The 27,264-nt window shown below is 40.0% G+C and overlaps 1 protein-coding gene across 6 annotated transcripts in view; it reads left to right on the top strand.

Moving 5' to 3' along the window:
- The window catches only part of ABCC8 (ATP binding cassette subfamily C member 8), a 135,334-nt gene that overhangs the window by 86,481 nt on the left and 21,589 nt on the right, over positions 1–27,264 (top strand). For all 6 annotated transcript variants that reach the window (XM_073347371.1, XM_073347372.1, XM_073347373.1 and 3 more), the window contains 10 exons: positions 2,908–2,992; positions 4,677–4,757; positions 8,760–8,897; positions 13,759–13,884; positions 16,032–16,131; positions 18,820–19,070; positions 20,602–20,762; positions 23,421–23,490; positions 24,608–24,765; positions 25,790–25,882. In XM_073347371.1, the coding sequence (XP_073203472.1) occupies positions 2,908–2,992; positions 4,677–4,757; positions 8,760–8,897; positions 13,759–13,884; positions 16,032–16,131; positions 18,820–19,070; positions 20,602–20,762; positions 23,421–23,490; positions 24,608–24,765; positions 25,790–25,882 (1,263 nt within the window). The remainder of the gene's footprint in view (positions 1–2,907; positions 2,993–4,676; positions 4,758–8,759; positions 8,898–13,758; positions 13,885–16,031; positions 16,132–18,819; positions 19,071–20,601; positions 20,763–23,420; positions 23,491–24,607; positions 24,766–25,789; positions 25,883–27,264) is intronic.

The raw sequence follows: 27,264 nt of genomic DNA on the forward strand, positions 1-27,264 counted from the left end.
CATGTTTCAGCACCTTGCCAATAAAAGGAAGGGAAAGATTAATTGCCTTTCACAGAGACAACTGCATTGGCTGTTTATGGCTAACCAGTCATATTCTCCTCCTTGGTTACTTGGTTTGCCAATAATGGTGTCTTGGTATGATGTACGGCATGGTCAGGTGACCCAGGGATCTCTTTCTCACCAGCAGTTCTGTACCGACAGCAGACATAATACTCTTGTTGAATCCAAGAGGGAAATTCTAGCTATTTAGATAGTGGTCCATGTCCCCCCAGTGGACATATGTTCCTAAGAGAGAGGATAGCCATCCACTCAGCGGGCTCAGTGGCTGTGGACCAAATTCTGTTCTTAATCACTCTGATTTTACACTAGTGTAATGGAAGAAGAATTGGGTATATTTTATCTGCTCCTATATGAGACAGACACAATGGGCCTTATGCTGATCCAACTTGTCCTGGTTTAATTCCATTGACTTCAGTGAAGATACTCCTGATTTATATTGGCATAAGCGAACTCAAAATCGGTCCTGATACCTTCAGTCACAGCTGCTCAGATGATGCCCCTCCTCTCCTACTCCCTCTAGCAGGGGTTTGGCTCTAAGCGCTTAATTGAGCCCTTTGGCTTTCATGGGAGTTGCATTTGTATAGAGGAGAGGAGAATTCGGTTCATTTTTCTAAGAAAACAGAGTTATGCTCATGTAAGGCTGAGACTCTGGTACTAAAGTTACTCATTTCATTGCAAAAGAATCCAGTGTTTACGTCAGAGTACCACAATAAATGTCCAATGATAACATTATTTCAGTTAACCCAGAGATACACATACCATTACTGACATTTATTATTCAATATTGAACTACCTCTTCACAAGAAAACTGTGAAACTCCTTATAATTTCCCAGATACATGACATTGTATTTACCCATGTCTTACACTTCCAGAGCCAGCCTCCCATATTTGTGGCATTTGCAGCTTCTGCTCAGTACTGTTGGGAATAATATCAGTGTTACAATCTTTTTAGGTTGTATGTTGGAATCCTGTTTTTTTACTACAAATGTAACTGCACTTTAAATAATGCTGTTTGGTGTGCCAGCAAAAGTAATTACTAGACAACCCATTCTGTGTTTTTTGAAAGGAAAACATTAAACAAACACTTCAGCTCCAGGTCTGGGGCCATCTGTTAGGTGAACAACTGACCATATGTTTCGTAGGCATAAATTTACAAACTGCTCCTTCAGCCAAATATTTGATGTATTTTGATCAATTTGTTGTGAAAGTGTATGTACGGTAAATGTTCAGCTGGCTTCATCACACATGGAGATCCACCAAAAAAATCATTTTAGGCGCTTTTGTTCCTTCCAAAGAACATCTATGTGTGATGCACAGGATTTAATAGACCAGAGTGGCACTTTTGAGTAAACTCTCTTGTAAGCTGATCTTAAAGCTTTTTTAAAATTTAAAAATTTGAAATGTTATTGAAGATAAATGCTATGTTTGTGCTTAACCTGAGTGGATCACCTAATCTTTGAACTCTGTTTTTTTACATTCTGAAATAGCATTTGGCATTGAATCTCTACTATTATTGACTTTGGAAAGGAAAGAGGGAATAGCAAAAAAAAAATGCTATTTGAAAAATAAAAATTGTTTGAGTAGGTTTTTTTTTTTATTTAAAGGGGTCTTGCTAAGTGCTCTGTTGCAACATTTTTGTTTCCAAATGACTGTTTTGTATTGCCCAGGAGATTAAATAGTATCATTATGGTCCAAATTCTGCTTAGATTTATACCCTGTGCAATCACTGACTCCAGTGGAATTGCATGGAATAAAAGTCAGTGACAAATCTGGCCCTGGTGGCTTCTGAATCTAGGAATGTTGTCATGTGTCCCTTCATTTTTGCCACCAGTGACCTGCACTCTCTAATTTGGCTGCTTGGGTTCCATCCAATAAAACAGTTGAACAAGCTTAATTAGAAATATTGATAGAACAACCCCACTTGATTGAATAAGATCTTTACAAGTTCCCTGTTAACTTGAAACCTAAAAAGTCTCTTACAGTGAGTTAAAATTAGTATCGGGTGCCTCACCTGCTCCTGAGTAGAGCTGGCTGAGAATTTTCCAGTGAAACTTTTTTTGTCAGAAAATGTCGGTTTTTCAAAATTGAAACTTTTTGCAGGAAAGGACTAGGTGTGAAGAGCGTTTCTTGGGTCAGAGTGGAATTTCTGAGATGAGAGAATGAGAATGAGAGAAACTCCAGAACAGAATCTCGGCATCAGCAGAGCAGGGTCTTGAACCTGGGTCTCCTATATCCCAGCCAAGTGCCCGAAGTATTGGCTATTTTGGGGGTGTCTCTTACTCTCTCTGTTGTTCATTGGTTTTTTATTATTTATTCTGGGTTTTTTTGGTGGAAAATTTTTGAAAATCTCCATTTTGTTCCAATGATGAACAAGGGAAAAAAACATTTGCAGGACAGGAAAACCGTTTCCCATCCATCTCCACTCCTGAGTCCCTCTCCCAATTTTGTTGGCTATACAATCACATTGTATATGTTTTTACTGTTTCTCTCTTGTTTCTGTGAAGGCCACACAAACAGAGGAAACTAAGGTCCTGATGCTGCGAACAAGTAAACCTTAAAGGGTAACAATGCATCATAAAAGAACCAGTGCCTGTTCTGCCTATTTTTAGCCTTTAAATATTTTTAATTGGTCTGGGGAGCTGGCCTAAGGTGCTTTGCTAGCCAAAATGGTATTTACTTGACTATGATTGAAAGGGATTCCATTAGAACAATTAGTGTCTAACAAACGAGTCTTTTCCACTGTGTGACTTTTTACAGCTGGTTAATCTTTGCTCCTATGAAGGTAGAAAGTGTGTTTCTCTAGCAATATCTGTGTGGATTTTGCATTATCTTTTCTGTTTCCACAGGTACAAAGCAGTAATTGATGCTTGCTCCCTTCAGCCTGATATTGACATTCTTCCTCATGGAGACCAAACTCAGATTGGAGAGAGGGTCAGTAACCATCTACAGGATTTGTTTTTGTTTTGATTTTAAATCGTTTCAGTACTCTAGTTGCCAAATAAATCTTTGAGTTAAATATACTTTTGGATCATTAGTCTGAAAGCTCATCGCTTAGTAAATATGGGAACATTGCTGTTTGTGTGAAATGTGCTGGTTTAAATGTTCTGCTACCAGAATGTTTTATTAGTCCCACAGTCACTATCTGAAATATCAGTGCCCAAGTGTCACTCTTTGTAGTTTGGTGTCTACAGGCATATAATAAAAATGAAACTTTACAGTTTTAGAGCACCTTCCATCTGAAGGTATCGTGTAATTAACAAACATTAATGAATTAAGCCTTGCTATACCCTGGTGAAGTAGGAAAATGCTAATACATTGCAGCTGAAGAAACCAAGGCACAGAGATTAAGTAATTTGCTCCAAGCTACACAGTAAATCTGTAAGACAGCATGGGTGAGGTAATATCTTTTATTGGACCAACTTCTGTTGGTGAGTGAGACAAGTTTTTGAGCCACAAAGCTCTTCTTTGGGTATATATCTGAAGAAGAGCTGTGTGTGGCTCAAAAACTTGTCTCTTTCACAAACAGAAGTTGGTCCAATCAAAGATATTACCTCACTTACATTGTCTCTCATACATCCTGGGCCCAACACACCTACAGCTACACACACTAAATCTGGGTCAGGGCTGGGAATAGAACCTAGATCTCTCATAGCCACCAGATTATGCTTCATCTCAACATAGTCGGATATTGTGATTTAAAAATTACCTCTTGTAATTCAGTTACCTAGTATAATTATGATACATTAGATAAATAATATAGCATCACAGCATTACACAAACCTTCACATGCCTCAAGAATGTTCTCAGACTAATGTTTCTGAATAAATGATTGGGGGAGTGCCAGTTAAAACGTAGTTTTAAAAATTGCTACCTTTAAAAGAAAAATAAATGTGTTATGGGCAAACTCTGCCCTTCCTTTCCACCCTACCAGAAGCTGAAAATGTTAGTTTAAGGACAGAGAGTCCAAAGATCATCCACAAACCCAGATCTCTTCAGTGGTACCACCAACGCATCATGACCTTCTCACTGAAAAATGAGTCTAAGGGCTAAAGTTAAACGGTTGAGACCTTATTTTAGCACCTGAACAAATGGTCTGCTTTTTCAAAAGTGTCAAGCTTTTCCCATGGAACTGAATATGGACATAAGAATTTAAAAATCTTGGTCAAATGCACTAAAAGTTCTCCGCTGATGTTGAAGTACAGTTTGAGCGAGGACAAAGAACATTAAAAGTCAGTTCCCGCTGCGGGTAGCATACAACTGAGGTCATCTAAAAGTTTCCTCTTACTTGTAAGAGGAAATCTGGAACATCTCAGCAAATCAGTGTAATCTGCATTGCATTTGCTCAATAGCAATGGAAGCTTTAACAATTTTATGGTTGTGTATATATGGCCCAGAATTCATGGTAGAGCATTCCAGATATCAAGGCAATTAGTCTGCTGCTTTCCCAAATGAACAGTTGGGCTACTTTTTCAAAAGGATATGCCTGGGTTCTTTCATTCCATGGTGCCTTCTCCACAGAAACTTCTAACAAAGCAAAAATTGAGTATTCTGGTTTTAGAGCTGGATTAGAGATTTTGTGATCAATTGATTATTTTTTTTATCTGTTTACTTTCAGGGTATTAATCTTTCTGGAGGGCAGCGCCAGCGCATCAGTGTGGCAAGAGCACTTTACCAGCAGACAAATGTTGTGTTCCTGGTGCGTAGATGCCATTGTGTCTGAGCTGTAAACTGCAGCAGCAAGTACACTCATTCAGAATGTTTAATGGGCAGCACATGAAATTCTGCTCCACTGAACCAAAAGGGGTAGTCGCAGCTGAAATGTGCACTACTTTATTTTACATTTGTGATAGCTGGGATACCCAGGGGACGGACCGACCCATAAACACCAAAAATAGATCTTGGGATAAATAAATGTAAATAGAAATCATGGATCTGATCATTCACTTTACTCTGGGGCTGGGAACATGCCTCCAAGCAGACAGGCTCAAGTTAGTGCACTAAGAATAGCATTGTGGATGTGGTGGCATGGATGGCAGCATGGGATAGCTGCCTGAGTCCAAGTCCCTCTGACCACTGGGTTTGAGCTTGGGTGGCTGACCCATGCCATCACCCATGTCACAAGGTCCACACCACTCCCTGCTGCAAAAAACACGCCCTCCTCAGTTTCTACTTGAAATGCTGCTTTGACCAGTGCATTTATTTTTGGTACTTTGAGATTTTATTTGAGCTAGTACATTTCAAATATTGACTGCAGTATTTGTAAAAATTCCTAAATTCTCATCCATAAAATTAATATTGCCCTGTGCCTAAAGCATCTCTTTTCTTTGTGGAAACAAGCTCTCTGGCCATCTTGAACAGTTCTCTGCATATTTTGCCCCAATGGAGGTACTATGGGGAGAGGGGAGTGGAATTAGGTCCTTGGATTAGTATGAGGAAGAATCAAGTAATCCCCTCCCCCCCGCCACACACACACACACAAAACGTCCCTAAGAGCCTGGGAGGCAGATTCATAGGCCTGTCTTTATGAGCAGGCCTCATAGCAATTATGTGACTGCCCCAGTGAGTGAAAACCCTTTCACAACATGAGTAGCTCTTCCCGGGCAGTGAATATAGCACAAGTGCTATATCGCTGCATTATCCGGCCAAGCGCTGCAGTGGAGCATGGCCAATACTTGGCCAAAAGTTGCCTTTGTCTATCACGAAGAGTACAACATTGCATATGTAGCAGGCATGCACAAAAACTATAGTTAAGGAAGATCGGTTTTGATCCAAATCCTCACGGGATTCAAGGGAATCCTCAAGGGAGTTCAGCATTTCACCTGACAACTTCATATACATTTTTTTTAACCCTGCTCAGTGTTTTAGATGTATGGTTCCCATGGACTTCACTTGGAACTGGGTGACTAAAGCTCCATGGAAAGATTTGAGAATATACACTTTGTCAGGGTGAGAGGTTACTGTAACATATTGTGACAGATTTTTGTTACCAATCTACCTGAAGCATTAGGTGATTAGGCCGAGGCCACAGGATTGATAAGGGAGGAGATGATGTAACACTCCAAGTGTTTAAATTTTAAAACTTTAGAGTGCTGGAGGGAGGGCGGTTCCCACATTACTTAGAGGAAGGAAGAAAGCGTTAGTGCCCCAAGCCCTAACCCACTTTTATACGGACACCCACACTACCCAAGGCTGGCCAAGCCTGGGTGTAGTGTAAGAAGAAGAGGGGGTGGGGTGGACAGGAGTTTTTTGTTTTGTAAAAAAAAAACCACCTCAGGTAGCAAACACCATATTAAAAAAAATTAGTTTTAAAGCAAAAATTATAAATGCTATAAACCTAAAGGTAATTAAAAATAAGCTCTCTGTCCCAGCTACAAAACAGCCTAATACTAAAACAAATAACAATAAAAAAAACATACTGCTATAGCTATAAAATGTACTAAAATGCAAATACTTGCTTTGTTCACCTTAAAATACAAAATGTTTTGGGTAATATCATAAAACACTAAGGTTTTAATATACTTGCTAAAGCAAAAAAAAATCACTATTCAATACTTATTAATACAAATAAATGCAATATGTTTCTGGCTTAGTAAAGCCAAACCTTTTAATTAAAAAAATTGTTGTTAAAAACGCACACCAACAAGCTCTAAAAGCAAAAATATAAAAAGTTCACCCACTCCTCATATGAAACATAAAATCTTTCTGGCTACCCCAAACCTCAAGCCAGAGGGCTAAAAAAAAAAAAAAAAAACCTATTAAATACCAAAGGTTGTACCAAGTAAACTCCCCAAAAGTGGGTGTGCTTGTCCTTTCCTGTTGCTCCAAAGCCCTGTAGTAAAAATATTTCGCTAAAATCCCCAAGCCCTAACCCGCTTTTATACTTACACCCGCACTACCCAAGGCTGGTCAAGCCTCGGTGTAACGTAAGAAGAGGGGGAGGGGTGGACGGGAGATTTTGTCCCGTGCACGGGTCGTCCAGGGTCCGCTGTGATCTTTGAATTACTCCAGCTTTCGGGAGGGTTTTAATTTCTGGGTTTTTTGGGGGGGGCGGGGTTTATTCCGCGACCTCTGTTCCTGGTGCTTTTTGTGCCAGTCCAAACCGGCTTTCTGTGGTCTTCTTCACTTTCCCAAAACACAACAGCTTCAGGGACACGAAGCTCTGCTCCCCCCCCCCCCCCCAACCTCATCTTGTCTTGCCTGTGTTTTTTATCTTTTCAGCCCTGGTTTTTTTATGGCTGGCTGTGGCTGGGTGAGAGATAAACTTTTTGTTTAGCGCCATGACCTTGGACTGGGGCCAGCGTTTTATCGTTGGACAGAGCTTGCTAGCTGCAGTGTTGTTAACCCGTTTTTTGCTTTTTGCTTTTTTATTTTTCCCCCTCCTTTTGCCTTTTGCAACCTGCAAAAGAATTTTTCACTCCCCACTTACACCTTTGACCCTCCCCAAAATGCTTTGCAATGCTTGCAACAGCATTAGCAACATGCAGTGCTAATTTGCCTTCCTCAGGGGAACCCCTGAGGTTGTGACAATATGTGCAACAATACCTGGCACCTTTGAATTTCCTTCATTTTATTATATTCTGATATTTTGCACCCTCAAAAATCATCATCTCTACATCATCATTGCTTCTAGATGTTTTAAATTATTTTTATTGATTTTTTGTAAATGTACCAATACAACAATAAATATATTAAATGTAATTACAATATGACATTATTCCAAAATTCCGGGGGGGGGGGAGAGTAAGGACATCAAATTTTCAAAAGCATCCAACTTTGACCTAATTGCCCCCATTGAATTTGATTGCAAAACTCCTATTGATTTCAGTGGGAGAGAGCAGACTTAACTCAATGCTCAGAGAGCAAAATTCCCCATAAAAAGAATCAGTATAATTCCTTTAATAAACAATATCCAGTGGGAAAACAATGTAAATCCTACCAGTAATATCAGTACTACCATCCACATGTTGTGTTTGTAACTCTGAATATAAATGGGAACAAATGAATAAATCCTCAATAAATGTTAGATCTTTCCTCAGTAAATTAAATACAAATCAGTGAGTCAATAGGACAGGATTAATCTAATTTTAGCCCTTAAAAGCAATTAGCTAATCAAGATCATACAACTGATCAATCTTTCTGTCTCAGTGGTTTAATAGGGAAATTTTTCTCAGAGGTGGGAATAGATCACTCACAAGGGAGCAAGTATGTCACTAAGAAAAGCACCAAGATGTGCTTATACTCTTTTTCTCTGGAGGACTTCAAGTCATGTACACCATAGTTTTAGGCTACTGTTGACTTCACTATGTTCAGCCTAAATAGGGGCTTGTCAGTACTGCGGCGCCATGTAGACAAGCCCTTAGTTACACCAGTATATCAATATTTGAAATGTGCAGGTAAATAAACTGTCAGTTACCCTAAGGCTCAGTAAACCACAGCACAAGTCTAGCTAAAATTACCATCTTTCAGCTTAGTCATTGCAAAAAGATAATTCATGCTTTGTTGCAATCCATCTGAGAATCCCCTGCCACTGCAAAATACTGATTTACTGTTAATCTTCTCCTCCCTCTGGTTGTCTGTGTTGATCTAACTGACTTGACTGAAGACAGCACTAGTGTTAAAATATATCACTTCCATTAAATCCTGTAAAGACTTGGCTGCAGCAATATGGCATGTACTTAATCTCTTTTCCCGTGGCTAGGATGATCCGTTTTCTGCACTGGATATCCACTTAAGTGACCATCTTATGCAGGAAGGGATCCTTAAAATGCTAAGGGAAGACAAGAGGACCATTATCCTGGTCACTCACAAACTACAGTACCTGCCACATGCTGACTGGGTAAGAAAGCTGTCATTTTTAATGATGAAATCGAAAAGTGACTTGTTAACTTCTATTGCTATAAAATAAACATTATTGAAAATAATATTTTTGCATTTCGGTATCAACAAAGGACTGCATAGGGAGAATGTACATTATTAACATTTTCAAAATTGACTAGTGATTTTGGGTGCCTTTAATTTTTTCATTCTCAACTTGAAACACCTTAAAGGGGCCTGATTTTCAGAGGTGGGCAATTCTGGAAATTGGGTCCCTTTTAAGGCATCTCAAGTTGAGCACCGAAAAACAGATACCCAAAATCACAAGTCCCTTTTGAAAATCTGGTCTACATGATGTCCTTTAAACAACTGCACCTATTGGAATGATACATCTGTTTATATTTTTGACATTACTATGCAGTTGCTTTATTACCACAGAAGAAAACGATTATAAGGAGACTGAGTCAAAGGAAGACACAAGGCGGGGAAAATGGACAGCATGCCTAATTTATGTGTAGTAAATAACATATTGAGATGGGCACTTTCCCTTTCAAAATAATTCCATTATTTAGGTAGTTGTCTGTTGTAGCTCACGAAAGCTTATGCTCAAATAAATTGGTTAATCTCTAAGGTGCCACAAGTACTCCTTTTCTTTTTGCGAATACAGACTAACACGGCTGTTACTCTGAAACCTATTTTATATCTTGTAGCTGATAGACAAAATAGAAGTAGCATTTTTATGTAATGACTCTCACAGCCACAAACACCAAAGATTTCGTGAGTCAGATGGAGTGGAAAGTTTTGTTTTGTTGTTTTGTTTTTTGATCAGATTGTACACTTCTTCACTGTGTCATCTTGCAACAGCAACACATGTCTTCCTGACCACGAGATTGATTATTGTAATTAATTCTCTTAGCAGGGCTTCAGTCACTTGCAAAACATATGTAATGCAGCAGCACAGTTATTCTCTGGCCTGAGCAAGCCTTTGCTGTGGTGATTCCTAAGATATGGAATTCCCTCCCTCTAGACATCTGTCTTAGTCCGTCCCTTCCCATTTTTAAACACCTATACGCATTTTTTCCAAAGATGATGTTTTAAATAAGTACAACTGTTGGCCTCATATTAATAACCTCTCCCTCCTTTTCATTTGTCAAACATGTCTGTTGTCCTAATTTGAAATGTTATGAGAATAGTTATTAAAAATAATAAGAAATTCTTTTTTATATTTTTGTTACTGTAATACTGTATAGGCAAATGCATGCAGGGTGCAAAGGGGCTTTTAAAATGCAAATTATAATTAGTCATCATTATCTATTATTAAGCTAGATCATGCAGTCCTTTCTCAGGCAAAATTCTCATTAAAGCCAGTGGGAGTTTGTCTAAGGCAGGGCAACAGAACTTGTACTAGTTGTTGCTATTGTTATTCATTTAGAAATATCTCAGACTTTTAATGTGAACTATATATGTCAAAAGACACTCCTAAATTTTCCTGCAAAACCTTTGAGAGAATTTAAGTCCCTGTTTTAGAAGGTGTTTCCTGAGTAGAGGTCATCAAAAAATAGGGCTTTTTTTCCTGTGGAAATTTTTGGCACAAACAAAACAAAACAAAAACTCAGGTTTTTTCCGTGGAAGTCAAGTTTTCAGTGAAAAACCCAAATCTGAAATATTTTGGTCAAAGACTATAATATTTCAATTCACAAATGTTGCTGTGGTGCCTCCTGGGAGTTGTAGTTTGGATGCCTTGTGCTCCTAGTCTCTGTAGACTGGACTCCCTGTCAGACTACATCTCCTGTGATGCACCAGAGTCCAGCGTGTGGTGAGGGGAAGTGACGCATCATGGCAGTGATGCATCATGGAAGATGAAGTATAGGTGGTTCAAAATTTTTCAGTTTTCAGGCATTCGTTTTTCAATGAAAAATTGAACTTTTCCATAGAAAACAGACACATTTTGAAAAAGTGTTGTTTTTTTAAGCCAAATTTTCCACTGAAAAACAGTTTTGACTGAAATTTTTTGACTAGCCCTATGCCTGAGAGGTGCTGAACACCCTCAGCTCCCATTGACTTCAGCTGAAGTTATCAGTCCAAGTCACTGAGCTTCATTTCCTCCAGCTTTCCTCAGTGTTCATCAGAAGTAACTCCGCTGAAGTGACTGGAGTTCTGTTATTTTCAAACTCATACAAGTGAGATCAGGAGGCCCATTGACTTGAAATCAATAGGAGTTCAGAGGGCCTCCCATTCTTCAGTGTGACTATGTGACTATAATAATTTCCTGCAGAAAGGTGTGTTTCTTCCACCTAACATTTACTGTTTGGAAAACTTTAATAACCAGAACCCCACAGCATTTCCCAAAGGCTCATGATGGCAAACAGGCTGTGGAACCAGAATATTTACATGTAATTTCCTGCATGAAGGGCCAAGGTGCTGGGCACAGCATGTAGATAGAAGTCTGTGCTTTCATTTTTCAGTGGTAACAGCTCTCATTTGAAAATTGTTATCTTGTTAATAAACTGTGTTTAGAGAGAGTTCTAAGCTCCCTGTATCTTCCGTCATCCTCCAGGGAGTGGTAAGCTAGGAACAAAGAATTAAAAGCAATCTGTGTCATTAATATGAGGCATAGAATGCTGAGGTGTGTTTTTAAAGGGAATAAGAGTTGAAGGATAAACAGGGGTTTTTTTTAAGAAACGGATTAATTCTCAGAAACAGTAACTTATTTCAATGCAGAGGCAAAAATCTGTCCCGGCACCACCGTACCTCAAACTAAAGTGATATAAATAAAAAATGATAAAATCCAATGAACAGACTTGATTATCCACTGCCTAGCACTTTGTATGGTTCTTTACATCTATGAAAAAGGGGTATAAAATATTACCAGTTCAGAATAATAGTGTTTTGCACCCCCTTTGCACAAGGGGTGATGTGTATACCAGGTGTAAGGCAGTGGAGAATCAGACCCAGCATGCCTAATTCTGTTCTTTTATGCTACTACAATGCCACTGACTTCACTGCATAAGTAAGAGCAGCATTTGACTCATGCCCTATTCTCATGACACACAACAGAGGAGGTATCATTAACTCACTTTAACAGTGGGGTTAATTGTCTTGCCCAATGTCATGTAGCAAGTCAGTAGCAGGGAATTAAAATACAGGAGTTCCTGGCTCGCTCGCTCTCTCTCTCTTTATACAGTCTAGGACCAGCTACGCTCCTTGTGCTGGGGACCATCTCTTCACATATGTTTGCATAGCACCTGGTACGGTGGGGTCCCAATACTCAAAGCGGGATGCGGGCACTTTTGTAATTCAAATGTTAGTCAAATGCCATGTTATGTAATTTCTGTGCCCAAACTTGTTCTCAGTCCACTAGCTCATGCCACCCTCTTTAATTCTAAAAATTATCACACCAAGCAAAGGATTTTTTTAAGGGAAATATGCATTTGTGATAAAACAGAGACATTCTGAGAATCTGTTGCCTTAAACTCACTGTGGGAAGCTCTTCTGCTGAGTAGCCTCAATTGCTGCTTACTCCCATTCCACATTTTTTTAGATATTTCAACCTGTGAAAACTAAAAAGAGGTCTTTTTTTTTAAAAGATCTGCTTTATGCAATAAGGTAAATTCAACTGAATGTGGCTTTTGGAGAGGTTGTGCTGCATACTGAATCGTTTTCAGGTAATATGCCATATCAATGAGCCACATCACATCTAAGAGTATCTCATGCTGACTACAACTGATGGTGCTTGAAACATAATACATGTCATCCTAAAAATGAAGCAAAAAATAGATGTCGTTATGGCATACATGCTGCACGGGTTCAAAGCAAATGATGCCATGATGTAAGGGGAAAGGAAGGCATAAGAACCTGGCAGTCAGAGGCTGCTGAAGAGGAGAGGGAATTTCCTGTGTCATTTGGAAATAACAAATGTCATCTGTGGATGAGGAGCCCAAAATGCCAGCAGACTTTCTGTGGGTTCATATCCTGAATTTACTTATTCCATTAAAGTGGAATTCATGTTTGGAGGGATGAACATAAGGGGCTCCATCCCGCCCTGCAATAAATCCTTTTGTGCCCCTCTACCATAAAGGAATCCTCAGCTGACATAAAACCAGAAGAGCTGGCTCTAAAACAGCTCCTCCTGCCCATCCCCTGTGCAGTAGGCGGACTTATCAAGAATGGGAGGGGCCTGAGCATTATATGCTTTAGTGATCCTGGGTCAATGGAGCAACCTACAAGGAACCATTCCTGGACAGTACAATTTAAAACAGCCAGGGCTGCTCTAATTTATTCTGGTAGCTGGAAGAAGCCCTAGCCAGTCCCAGGATTGGGAGGAACAAAAAATTGGCATAACCCCTCTTCTGGTTCACCACGCTGAGCTCAGGCAGCACATCAGAGGATTGAACCAGTGTTATCACTGCTTGGATTTCAGCCATGATGCTTGCCGAAGCTCTGAAGATTCTGGGGATTGTAACTGCAAATAAGACACCCGTGCCTTATTGTGCCAGCTATTGGGAAGTATTTGGTCCATTCTGGAGTAAAAAGTGAATGCCTCCCTGAGGAAGGGCGAGTTGCTTGTTTCTCTTAAAGAAGGGAAAGGGGAACAACTGACTAACGGGTAGCTAAGTCCTTGGTAGCACTTCACAGCCCACTCTGAGGTGGGAATGACAGAGAGGCTGGGGTTTGCTAAAATGGGAAGTGTCTTGAGTCATATAGTCAAGTAGGATATCAACCTCCTCCCTCTATGTATCCATGTTGTCTATATTGATCTATGGAATAGTATTGGTTTGGTTTTGTTTTTTTTTAATTTTTTGTACAGTGCCCAGATCACTGGATGGGAGCTTCATAAATATAACCAAATATCTCCTTGACAGTTTGTATTCCTAACTTCTTAGATCATTGCAATGAAGGATGGTACCATTCAAAGAGAGGGGACACTCAAGGACATTCAGAAATCAGAGTCTGAGCTCTTTGAACACTGGAAAACACTCATGAATCGACAGGACCAAGAACTGGAGAAGGTTTATTATGTATTTTTTCTCAGCATCTTAAAAAAAATTTATTCCTTATGTGGTGAAGCATTTTAAATTGAAAACATTAGTAACACATACTCTGTGTGTGTGTTTGAAGTTTGCTTGAATTAACTTTGTTCCATTTATTAAGACAAAAACCTTATATCTGAATGTATCATATTTTCTCCATACTAGGTAGGACATACGCCCACCCTTTTTAGTGAAGTCCCATGGGAAATTTTCTTGCATTAGGAGTATGGAATTGGACCATTCAGTACAGAGAAAATTGAGTTAGTGGCATGTACAGGAATAGTTATGCTGCAAATGGAAATGTTGCTGAATTTAGCCATTGTATTGTTTTTAATTTTTTTTAAATTCTTATATAAAAGCCACAAATGATAATTAGACTAGATCTTGTTAATTAAAATATTATGAGTTAGGAAGATCCAGCACCTAACACTATAGTTCTTACTCAGGCACGTACTTTCTTCAGTGGGAGCTTTGCCTGAGTGAGGACTGCAGAATCAGCCTCCAAAGGTGGAAGGAATTCATGTCCTGACTGTCACTGTTTCAGGGGGATGTCACCTGTATTCCCTCTCTGTGGTCTACTCCAGGAGTACGCAGTCAGGTTTCAGGACTCCAGCCATGACCTGAATCTGGGAGGGACCCGGGCCCATGTCCCACTCTCTTCTGACCGGGGGCAGAGGGAGGAAGGGGGGAGGGTTTAAGGCTGCACAGCTCCCTGCCTTACACTATGAATCCTGGCAAGTCAGTCTGCCTAATGGCAAGGACCTGTACATTGCTTTCTTTCCAGGGACTGTGAACTGTGTATTGCCAACAGTTGCAAGTTCCCACACAGCTTTCTCATTTAATCTTAAATTAAAAGAATTACAGAGAAAACATATTAATAAATACACAGATTTAAACACACACTAAACACAGCATGGAACACCCATCAGTCTTATGGGGTCTTAGTAGGCCAAAGGCCTCCAAAGCCTTTAGCACAGAGGTGGGCAAACTACGGCCCACAGGCCACATCCAGCCTGCGGGACCATCCTGCCCAGCCCTTGAGCTCCTGGCTGGGGAGACTAGCCCCCGGCCCCTCCCCTGCTGTCCTCCCTCCCCCAAAGCCTCAGCTCACCGCGCCGCCAACGCTCTGGCCTGCTGCTCCTGCCAGGCAGCGTGGCGGCATGGCTGGCTTCAGCCAGGCGGCCTGGCTGTGAGCTTCTGCTGCTCTGAGCAGCATGGTAGGGGAAGAGGGGGGTTGGATAAGGGGCAGGGAGTCCCAGGGGCAGTCAGGGAACATGGAGCGGGGAGGTTGGATAGGGGGTGGGGTCCTGGGGGGTCATTAGGGGCAGGGGTGTGGATAGGGGTCAGGGCAGTCAGGGGACAGGGAACCGGGGGGGGGGGGAGTTGGATAGGAGGTGGGGTCCCGAGAGGTGGCGGTCAGGGGACAAGGAGCAGGGGGGGTTGGATGGGTCAGGGGTTCTGAGGGGGGCGGGAAGTGGGGCAGGGGCCAGGCTGTTTGGGGAGGCACAGCCTTCCCTACCTGGCCCTCCATACAGTTTTGCAACCCCAATGTGGCCCTCGGGCCAAAAAGTTTGCCCGCCTCTGCTTTAGCAGAATCGAGGCCCCTCAGAGAAAAGTTCATGTCCATTTGCTGGCTCAGAAACAAGGTCCTGTGTCAGTTCAAGCTCAACTTTTTCCACCAAAAGTCCTTTCTTTGTGTCCCAGTCTCTGCGCAGTTTGGACCAGAATAAGCAGGACACTTCCAGAATTGTACCACTCCCTGGGTTGTTTATAGTTTCAGAGAGTAGCCTTAAATACAGCCCACGCTTGTTTTTTAGTTCCAGGAGGAGCTGTAGTAACCCTCTCCCTTGTAATAGAATGCAATCACAAATAAACGATTCATAGATTTAATACAATGGTCCCCCAAAGGTACTGCATGGGGTTGCAGCGTTTGTCACACTGACATTGTCATTTGCATGATTTATGGCTTTTGGATTTAAAAATAGATGGCACATCAAACATTCATGACAGCCAATTGTAATCCTCTCCCTTCCTTTTTCCTGACACACTGATTTGAAAATACATTTGTGACATGTAATTTTAAAAATCTTTATCAAGCGAAGCCACATGACTTGTCCTGCTTTTAGGAAACTATAATTGAAAGAAAAACTGTTTTGGAGAGGAAGAACCTCCGGAGGACCAGGTATTCCCGAGAAGCTCTGCTAAAAGATGATGAAGAGGATGAAGGTAAAGTAATTTTTCTAAAAGGGCACCCTGAAACCCAGTGCTGACTGCGTTGTCGTTTTACAGTTCAAACTGTTTTAGATAGAGTCAATTCACAAATTTCAAGTTCGCAACCAAATCAGTCTTTTCCAGGAGGAACTGTGGCCTGGTTCTTTGTGTGGATCATGGCTCCTAAGAGTTACATACTAAAACTGGGCTTTAACTGATAGTTAAAGAGAGCAATCTGAAGGTGCTGGTTAGCCATGGCCTTGTGAGAGCTGTCAGAATTGTTCCCACAGGATCTCTGATTTGGAAAAGCGTCCCTAGTGAGGAAAGTTTTTAAAGCACATACTTCATTTTAAGCATCTGCTTAACTCCCATCAAACTCAATCGCATATGCTTAAGCATAACCTTGGGCTTCTAAATGCTTTCCTGAGTAGGGATAGATTTAAGAAAGTGTTACATACTTTCCTGAATTGGGGCTTTAGTAAACTTTCCAGCAACAATACACAAGAGTTAGTGGGCCCAATTTTTTGATGGTGTAAAAGAGCACAGGTCTGCTGACTTCAGTGGAGTTTTGTCCAATTGCATTAGCAGAAAATCTAGGCCAATATTATTTGGATTGCTTTGTTTCGCAGTTCAAAAATATCACTACATTTTGAAAACATTTTGTCTTTTTTTTTCCAGTCAGAAAAATGCGCACACAAAAAGAATCCCATACTTGATTTGGTAGTTAATATAGGAAATAACAAAGGTTGTTCCGCAGCTTGTAATTTATGGTTCTGGATCATCGAAGCCTCAGGGCAGAGAAGGTGTAGCCATTCTCTCTGTACTAAGCCATCCATCCTTATGGCACTATAGACTGTGTAATTTAAGATATTGTGCCCTGATACTGCAATTAGCACCTGGGCTGAGTACTGCTCCTGCATGGAGCCCTAATGACTTCAGTGGAGCTTTGCATGGATACAGCACTCCATGCACACACTATCAATTGACGGATTTGTTAGCGGCTGAGGGCAGGAACTGTGGCCCATATTATCGGCTATGACTGAGGAGCACACAGTGCAGTTCAGGATGGGGGATGCAAACATGAGGCTGCTCGTCTTATGCTCACCTTATGACCCCGAGCTGGCCCCAGGACCAGGGGAGCACAAAAGTGGTTTTAAGATACCTCTCCTCTGCTCAGATGCCCCAAGATGAGTTCTGAGGCACATGGGCATCTGCCTCTTTGCTTCAATGATTTTTTAAGCTATTTAAATTTCAAATAGGCTGCTTGCTGGAGATTTTTCTGTTCCTTTTTCAAGAAGGAAATAGTGTATCCACAATGTATTTAGAGCTATCCATGTGTATTAAAGTATTTGAATGTTTATTTGACAAACCTACCTGATCATTTAAGGGGAAATTTTCTACAATGCCCACAAATCCTACTGGTCACATTTTAATTTATTAGCAGTTATTTAGGAAACTTATGTTTCATGAAAACTAATTTTAGGTGAGCCTAAGAAGCTATAATAATGTAACATTCATGTACCCGTGCTATTTCTTTCATAGTGATAGACTGGAGAAGAGTCATGCGAAGGTTGTATTTTCTTCTGGATTATAAGATTAAATTATTCCAATCATGTATAAATCATGGCATCTTGGAAAAAAAAATCAGAGTACCTGTTAAATAATTTAAATGCCTATCTGAATGTGAGAGAATAGATGAATTAAAGATGAATAGCTAGTGCCAGCTGAATCTACAGACCTCTCTATAGCCTGGGAACACTGGCTTATGCTTTTACCTAGAAAAGAAAATCACTGTTTTATTTCATTATTATCAAGAAAACCTTGAACCAATAAGATATAAATATCACAAATACATTGGTGTAAAGACATTGATTATTGAGGGCCAACTTTTTCTTCACTTATGACCATGCAACTATACTGAATCCAAAGGTGTTGTGCTGGTAACCGAGGAGGTAATTTCACCCTAAAACTGTATCCCATTCAGTAAGCTAAGCATGATGTCCATGTATGCAGATGCAAGTGCTCCTTTACTTGCTTTCTCTCCCCTCTTATATTAAGTTAAAGCTCCTCTCCTCAGTTTCAAACTGTGTGCAACCCCCACCCCAGCCTTCATCTCTGATCTTATTGCCTCTACACAAACTCCCATTCTTTACGTTCTACCTCAGTTTCAGTCTTGACTGCTGTCTTATACTACTTCTCCTGTCTCCCACTTCACTCCATCTCATGCAGTCCCTTATGCCTGGAATATTTGCCAAGCACCCACTCCACTCCTTCAAAAAACAACTCTGATCCCCTGCTGGTTCTGTGAGGAATATTTGCTATAATAATCCCCCTACAATTTCTGAGTGTTGTGCACTGCATTTTACTTGTTCCTTTAAAATGCAATTTGTTGGCATATTTGTTTGCCATAATATTTAAGCCATCGGAGAGCATGTTAATTTGCAGCATTGTGGTTAGGATTCAGCAAAACTCCTAAGCACCAGCCTAGGGACTTTTCTGACTTGGGGCTTACATAAGTAATATATAAAAATGTGTAACTAACAGACAGATACATTTATGAAAACTTCATGGCATGTGAAATAGTTTGAATTGTTCTTTTATTTTGCAATTTGGCACCTGCTATTTGGTATAGAAAAAATGAATATAAAAGGTTTCCAGGGCAACGTTACAATCCAACAGTCTTTTTTCCCCTGCTGATTACAGAAGAAATAACAGAAAGTGATGATGATGACGACAACCTATCTTCTGTGCTACATCAGAGAGCAAAGATGCCTTGGCGAGCCTGTGGGAAGTACCTCAGCTCGGCAGGGATTCTGCTGTTGCCTTTACTGATCCTTTCACAGTTCTTGAAACACACTGTTATGGTGGCTATTGACTACTGGCTTGCAAAGTGGACATCTGATGTAATTTCTGCAAAGAGTGACCTAGAACAAAAGAATTGTTCTGTATGCCAGGTACCGTACTTCTAAGTCAGTTCTTTTATTTGAAAAAGAAACATCGCCCAATCCTAACTTCTGCTTGACCATTAACATGCAATATGCTATATTCCTACTAAAATGTACATCACAGAATGCTTTCAGGCCCATCACATTTTTGAGGGAGGGGGTGTTATTTTTTTTTGTTTTTTGTTTTTTAGTTTCTCTCTCTCTGCTTTTCTTTTCGCCACCCTTAGCATTGCTTGATAGACTATGTTCGCATCTCTAAAATAGTCTTGATAGAACTCACAGCTCTTTTTTTTTTTTCTTTTTCTTTCTGTGCTGCAGCATTCTGGCTGCTGGTAGAGCATTCAGGCTGAGTTTCATAACAAGAGGGAACAAAGATCTTTTAAAATGAACTCTCTGTTCCAGGTTATTCCTCTTTGATTGACTTCATCTTAATTTTGCACAGAATGGTAGGCTTGCCTAAGACTGGCAAGATGTGACATGTACAGTGCAGTCATGCACATTTCCATCCCAGCTTCCTTTGGCATTAAATTACCAATAACCCCTAATTTACCTTGCTAATTGCTCAGGTGAACCAGAGCATCACCTCCCAGGAGATTCTATCCTGCCAAGGAAAAAAAGGCATAATTTGTGTTGAACAACATCGTCATAATTAACGTATTTTTAAGGCAGACTAATTAGCCATCCCCATGGATCTAATTAGTTAACAACAATGACATTATTTCATTAAAATTCCAGTTGTCTTCTATGAAGGGATTAATGTCTATAAATAAGCAGTCTTGACTATGGTTTTCAACATTTTTCAATCCAAGGTATTACAAGTAGTGGCTGGATGGAAATCTAGGATGAAATCCTGATGCCACTGAAGCCAAAGAGGAGTTTTGCTATTGACTTCAGTGAAGCCTTTGTTTTCATTCCTAGAGAATATTTTATTAAAGCCAAGTTTTAATGTGAAGTTATTAACAATTTATTTAAAAATTTTCTGGCCTCTCTCCAGCTCCCGCTGAAAAAGGGCTACTAGCATGTCATATTACAGTCTTTACAGGTATTTGTTTCCCCAACTGGAAGTAACTAATGCGTAAAATCTTTGGAAACTTTTTATGCAATTCTGTGGCTTTTTGAATTTTTAATCTAATCCAAACAGCATTTTTTCCTGAATAATACTTAATTATGGCTTAAGATGGCAGAGAATCATTGGCAAAACAAAATGGGGAAGCTTGTGCTGCCTCTGCCTGTACTGTCCCTGATGTGACAGGTTTCAGAGTAGCAGCCGTGTTAGTCTGTATCTGCAAAAAGAAAAGGAGGACTTGTGGCACCTTAGAGACCAACAAATTTAATAATGATAAATTAATAATAACTAATAAATGTGTTAGTCTCTAAGGTGCCACAAGTCCTCCTTTTCTTTGTCCCTGTTGTGTAGAGGAAAAGAGAACTTCTTCCTCAAGGCTATCAATCCCACCTCCACTTCTCTTAATGCAAACTGTATTTTAAATGATTAAAACATTAAAAATAATATTTTTGCTTCTGTTTCTTTACTACTTAGGAATTTAATCATTCTCGCTATTCAAGGATGTTCAGCATTCTCTGCTGCCTTGGGATTATACTGTGTCTTGTCACGTCAATAGCAGTGGAGTGGACTGGTCTAAAAGTTGCCAAAAAACTACACTATTGTCTGCTGAATAAAATTATTTTGGCACCAATGAGGTACTACTTTGATTCTAATGCAAGCAGTAGTGCAGCGTAGAGACTTCATATTCTTTATGTCAAGGCAGCTGTTCCTGTGCAGTTCCATTCTGAAGTTACTATGAATTAAAAAATGTGACATGACTCATTGAAAGTCAATAGACACTGCCCATTTTTACGCTATATAAAAATTCTACCTTCTGATTCAACAGATTGATTCCCCAGAGTCATATCTGATGAAAATACTTTTTTACTTCTTTTTACACTTTTGACCAAGAGAAAACAGGAGGAGGAGTCCATGAGCTGCAGATTCTATTCCATGATATTCATCATCAATGGAAACATTTGCTGAGGTATAAATATTTACACCTGAGCAACTCTATTGAAGATAACAGAAAGGAAGAAGTATCACCAAGGGCATCATTAAAGATAGTGGGATTGCACAGGTGTTGCTGTGGTCCTCATTTGGCCTTTATAATTTTTATTTCTGGTGATGATGCATGAGAGGGAAAGAACCCAGCTTCACTGTCAGAGTCCAGGACAGGGCTGGCAGTTAGAAAAACATCTTTTTGTTTACAAGCTTCATTTGACAAGGAAGTCACTGAGGGACAATAAGCATGGAACCCTACAACACTATTCTTGCAAACTTACTTTTCAGACTAGAACCACACTTTAAAGTTAACTCTAATGATGGAAAAGTGTAACCTTCATTTAATCTTTGTTTTATGTATGCATACTTAGTGGATAGAATATAAAATGAACACTAAATAGAAAATGAAATAGGCAACAATAGAGTTAACATCCTCTCTTCATCCTTTTAAAAATCCTTTCTAAATTATTTGATATCCTTTCCTTCCTCTACTAAAAAGGGTCCCAATGACTTTGGTGGACTGTAACCTAAAATAGACACCTCCCTATGGTCACCTTGCTGTCATGTCCCCACAATAACTTCAGGTTCATTTTAAAATGTCATTAATCCTTTTACACTGATAATTTTTTGACTACGGTATATTGCTGGTCCAAGAAAAATTAATATGATCATGCAAGACTTGCAATTACATTTTGTCTGTATTTTTCCTCACTGAGGAGTGCTTTGTGTGTGTGTTTAATACATAATTAAATAAACAACATAGTTAATATTATGTATATATAATATATTTATAATATGAAATATTTTGTTTAGTTATGTTACTTGTATTGTGCAGGGAAGTCCTGTGAAATCTGGAGTGATGATTCATAGTGCTAGGACACAGTTATTCCTTTATTATGCCTGGTTTTGGAATGCAATAAGTTAGGGCTGACTTCAGCACAACAGAGACTATAGACCTATTACTCATTCCCCACTGTTATCAATAGATTGTGTTCCAGCTCAGTATAGAGCTCAAGAGAAATGGAAAGAAATGGGAAAGTATTTTAATATCTACTTGCGTATTAACTTTGACTGTGATGGGTTGGATCACAGAAACCCCCTGGGAGCAGCCACCTGATGTGTCAAGACTACTGCTTCTCCTGCTTTCCTGCCCAGTCAGCTTAGGACTTCAGTTCCCTGCCTGGTTTGAGCCAGACCTGCTACCCTGCTGCAAACCCAGACCCAGGTTCCCTAACAGCTGTAGGCTTAACTGAAAGAAGCTTACAGAAGTGTGCCTGTCTTTAACGCTCAGATGCCCAACTGCCAATGGGGTCCAAACCCCCAAATAAATCCGTTTTACACTGTATGAAGCTTATACAGGGTAAACTCATAAATTGTTCACCCTCTATAACACTGATAGAGAGATATGCACAGCTGTTTGCCTCCCCAAATATTAATACATACTCTGGGTTAATTAATAAGTAAAAAGTGGTTTTATTAAATACAGAAAGTAGGATTTAAGTGGTTCCAAGTAGTAACAGACAGAACAAAGTGAATAACCAAGCAAAATAAAATGAAGCACTCAAGTCTATGTCTAATCAAACTAAATACAAATAAAAACCTCACCAGTTCCAGTAAGCTCTATTTTACGGACTAGCCTCCTTCTAGTCTGGATCCAGCAAGCACTCACACCTGCTGTAGTTACTGTCCTTTGTTCCAGTTTCTTTCAGGGATCCTTGTGGGTGGAGTGGCTGTCTCCTTAGCCAGCTGAAGACAAAATGGAGTCAGCTGAAGACCAAACGGGCTTAAATAGACTTTCTCTTCTGGGTGGAGACCCCCCTCCTCTCTCCTATGCAAAGTCCAGCTCCAAGATGGAGTTCTGGAGTCACCTGGGCAAGTCACATGTCCATGCATGACTCTCAGTTTTTACATGCAGAAGCCATTGCCCACATGGTATCTTGAATGTCTCCAGGAAGACTTCTTATGTGGATTGGAGCATTCCAAGATGCATTGTTCCTTAAGTGCTTCTTGATTGGGCGCTTAACTTTGCGAATTCCTTTCTCCAGGAACTGACCAAATGCTCTACTAAGGTTATTTAGAAATCAAGCCAGTACACGGCCAATATTCATAACTTCAAATACAAAAATGATACATGCATACAAATAGGATTAATAGATTCAGTAGATCATAACCTTTACATAGATATGTAATATCGCATTTGTAGCATAGAACATATTCCAGTTATGTCATGTATATCCATAAGCATATTTCCATAAAATCTTATGGGGGGCACTGTTGCAATGACCTTTCCCATTTACTGTCCATTTTAGATTTTTTGAAACAACACCACTGGGAAGCATCTTGAACAGATTTTCAGCTGATTGCAACACCATCGACCAGGTACAGAGACAAAATAAATCTGTTCTCCAGAAATGCATGCCAATTTTCCCCTATCATCTTCAGCCCAGAAAATGTCGTGTCTGAATGCCGCCATGTTGTGTTAAGATGGACTAAATCTCATTTAGCTATAACTGATCTGAAAATTTTGTTGTGTTTTTGAATGCATTTTATATTTGTTTCCATTATCATAGAATCATAGAATAGAATATCAGGGTTGGAAGGGATTTCAGGAGGTCATCTAGTCTAACCCCCTGCTCAAAGCAGGACCAATCCCCAAATAAATCATCCCAGCCAGGGCTTTGTCAAGCCTGACCTTAAAAACCTCTAAGGAAGGAGATTCCACCACCTCCCTAGGTAATCCATTCCAGTGCTTCACCACCCTCCTAGTGAAAACGTTTTTTCTAATATCCAACCTAAACCTCCCCCTCTACAACTTGAGACCATTACTCCTCATTCTGTCATCTGCGACCACTGAGAACAGTCTAGATCCATCCTCTTTGGAACCTCCCTTCAGGTAGTTAAAAGCAGCTATCAAATCTCCTCCCCCCCCATTCTTCTCTTCTGCAGACTAAATAATCCAAGTTCCCTCAGCCTCTCCTCATAAGTCATTATGACTTGCAGTGTTCAGAAAAAGGGAATCCTATTTTTAAAATCCATGCTGAAAAACTTGTTTGGTTAGAGGCTTTTCAGATGCTGAAGGGTCTTGGGTATGTTTTTTCTTCTGTAAAGAAATGTAAAGGGACACTGTGTTGTCTCAGGGTTGGAGCACTTGTGCCAGAATGAACTAAAAAGATGTTTAGAGCACCTCCAACTAAAGAGGGTACCTAGAATAGTCACAGGCCTTGAAGCTGACTGGTTATTAACCTCATCTCTATTGCTAGCTGTGCGACATGTATTCTTTTGGAGGAATGTGCTGTGCAATGTATGCGTGTAGAGGACCCACATAAAAATACCATCAGTTTTGCCCAGAATCCATCAGCCAGTTCAGAAATGTTAATCTTCAAAGTTATGGTAACTTTTTGTGAGTGGGGAGAAGAAGAATGAGATAAGATGTTGACTTGTGTGTTACTCCTTTGTTTGCCTTACCTTTGATATTAAATGTTCTTTATTTATCCAGCACATTCCTGCTACCCTGGAGTGCCTGAGCCGCTCCACTTTGCTATGTGTATCTGCTCTTGCTGTAATCTCCTACGTCACGCCAATGTTTCTCATTGCCCTGCTTCCTCTTGCTATCATATGTTATTTCATCCAGAAATACTTTCGAGTGGCCTCAAGGTAAGAGCATTGACCGGGCTCATTCTGGTATTTAAAACGTACTCTGAAATTCATGATCTGGTACCAGGAAATAGAGAGTTTTAAACGGGGCCCTGCCAAGGCTGTATCCCTACATGAAAGCAAGTCAGGTCTATCACAGTAAAAATGTATCATTTTACAGCTGCATTGTTTATAACTATTAAATTAGAATTTCTGAGTGGGAGAAAAGTTTGTTTCCATCATTAAACCAGTGACCATACCAGAATTCACAATCCACAAAACAAGGGCCAAATGCTAGCCTCTCCGGTGAGGTTGAGCCTTAGGAGAAGTGTGAAGATATAGCAGCAAAGCAGAAATGGCCAAAGGCATTTAGCTTGACCAGGGCAGATGGAAATGAAAAGTTCAGGGATCAAGGAGAAAAATTGAGGGGTGGAGCTTACTCCGCATCTGTACCACGATTGCCTCTAAAAGATGCAGCATTCTCACCCTCAGTTGCTATTAGATGCCATCAGGTCCATAAAGCCACGTAGATCCCCTCTCCACAGTGTTCAAGGAGTGCTAGTGGAAGCGTTCTGCCAAGATCCTGCATATGTGCACAAATTGAGAAGGGGCTACCTGTACCCTTTCCCACTTCCTACAGGACTAAACAGAATTTTAGTGGTGGTTATTGCTAAGCAGTGTAGCAAAAATTAATTGCTTCTATTCATTTGAGTTAATTGAAGCCAGAATGGTGTTTCAGAAGTAAATCATTCCACATGAGAAATTGGAATGTAGGAACAAAGTGCATGTTGGGGTGAAGTGCAGTAAGACCTCTCAGAGCTCCAGTACTGTGTGTTTGCGTTTAGTAAGAATGATCCTCTTGCTTTTCTAGGAGTATCTGTCTTAGTGCAAGAGTCTTTGCATTTGAAATTCTGCCGTTTTAGGCTCACGGGCATGAGATTCTGTTCTGTAGATGTTCCATTTTACTCCCCAAGACACTGTAGTGCTTATTTCAAAAGGATCACTGTATTATTAAAACTGATTTTCTTTTTAAAACTGTTTCCAGGGACCTGCAACAGTTGGATGACAGCACCCAGCTGCCATTACTTTGCCATTTTTCAGAGACTATGGAGGGTTTAACCACTATACGAGCTTTCAGGTATATTTTTTTAGAAAAAAATTGTATTGTTTTGATATATGCGAGACATAGGATATATGTCATGAATGAAATGTTCAACCTACCCTTAACTAGGCACCCACTTCTGCACCTACGGTTTGTAGGTGCAGATAATTATGGTTTGGGTCACTTTAGAAGTTTAAGTACCTCACTGCATCAGTAAATGGAGTTCTTGGACACTTAAGTGATCTAAAATGTGGATGCCAATAATTTTAGGGGGGGGGTAAAATTGCACCCCCAGTTATTTGATCCACACTTGCAAGAAAGGAGGCTGGTGGCTACAAATCTGGGCATTTATGAAGAATTTGAATTACAATACAACGATCTTTTAAGTCCTTGCTTGCCTGACTGGTCCTTGTCCATAACATCTATTTAGACTTTTGGAAACGGCTGAGGAAGATCTAATAACACACCTGAGTTGTGCTTCTGTATTACAAATATAATATAATCTCCTGGTGTGCCAGTAAAAGTTCTGCCAAACCTACCAGCTGCTTCCCCAAACCAACATTATCTCTGTCATTTCTAAGTTGAGTCAAAGTTGAGTCTTCCGAGCCCCGTCTCATCTACACATACACATATGTTGCAAGTTAACATTGCTGCTAACAACTCACCTTTGGAATTCCATAATTCTTTGTGGTCATTCCTGTACAACCTTAATGTTTCATTTACATAATTGTATAATACTTTTCGTCCACAAAGTTATGAACCTATAGGGTCTTTAGCATTTAATTTCCTTTCTTTTCTGTTTAATTTTTTTAAGAACAGAAAAAATGGAGATCAAAAACATATTGCCTGTATTTAATTATGTTAGTATTTAAATTGTCCCAATCAGGCTTTGAACTTCGTAGCTGAATGAGAGTACAGTATGCTGGCATATTGCTGCTGTTTGGAGAACAGCATAGTATTTCTCAGTATTAATTATTATGATTATGCTTGTTGTTTAAGTGCCAACAGTCTTCTCTAGTTTATTGGTATGTGTTCTCCTGTGTGCCCCATTAAGGAAATTTATTATTCCATTCTGGTTTCTAATCCTTGCTTTTCTCTTTGTCTCTTATCCTAATGCTCTTCTACTCTGGAAGAAATTAACAGAGATGTTGTGACCATTAGTGCTGCACTGCTTAAGAGTTTTGCTACAATAAATCACTCCTAATACCACCTCACTGATACCCTTCATTGTTTAGTACACTCCCTCGTGATACCCCATCCCCAGTCACCATGAAATGAACTGCTCCAGCAAAGCCTGTTCAGAATTTAGGGAGCCTCATGTTTGTGATTTCATCAGCTTGAAATCCCAGAATAACTGATGAATCTTTGACCCAAACAGCAGGAGACATTCAGTAGGTTTTGTATTCCATCTACATGTC

Source organism: Lepidochelys kempii, chromosome 6 (genome assembly GCF_965140265.1).
Source record: "Lepidochelys kempii isolate rLepKem1 chromosome 6, rLepKem1.hap2, whole genome shotgun sequence".
In the NCBI taxonomy this organism is placed as follows: domain Eukaryota; kingdom Metazoa; phylum Chordata; order Testudines; family Cheloniidae; genus Lepidochelys; species Lepidochelys kempii.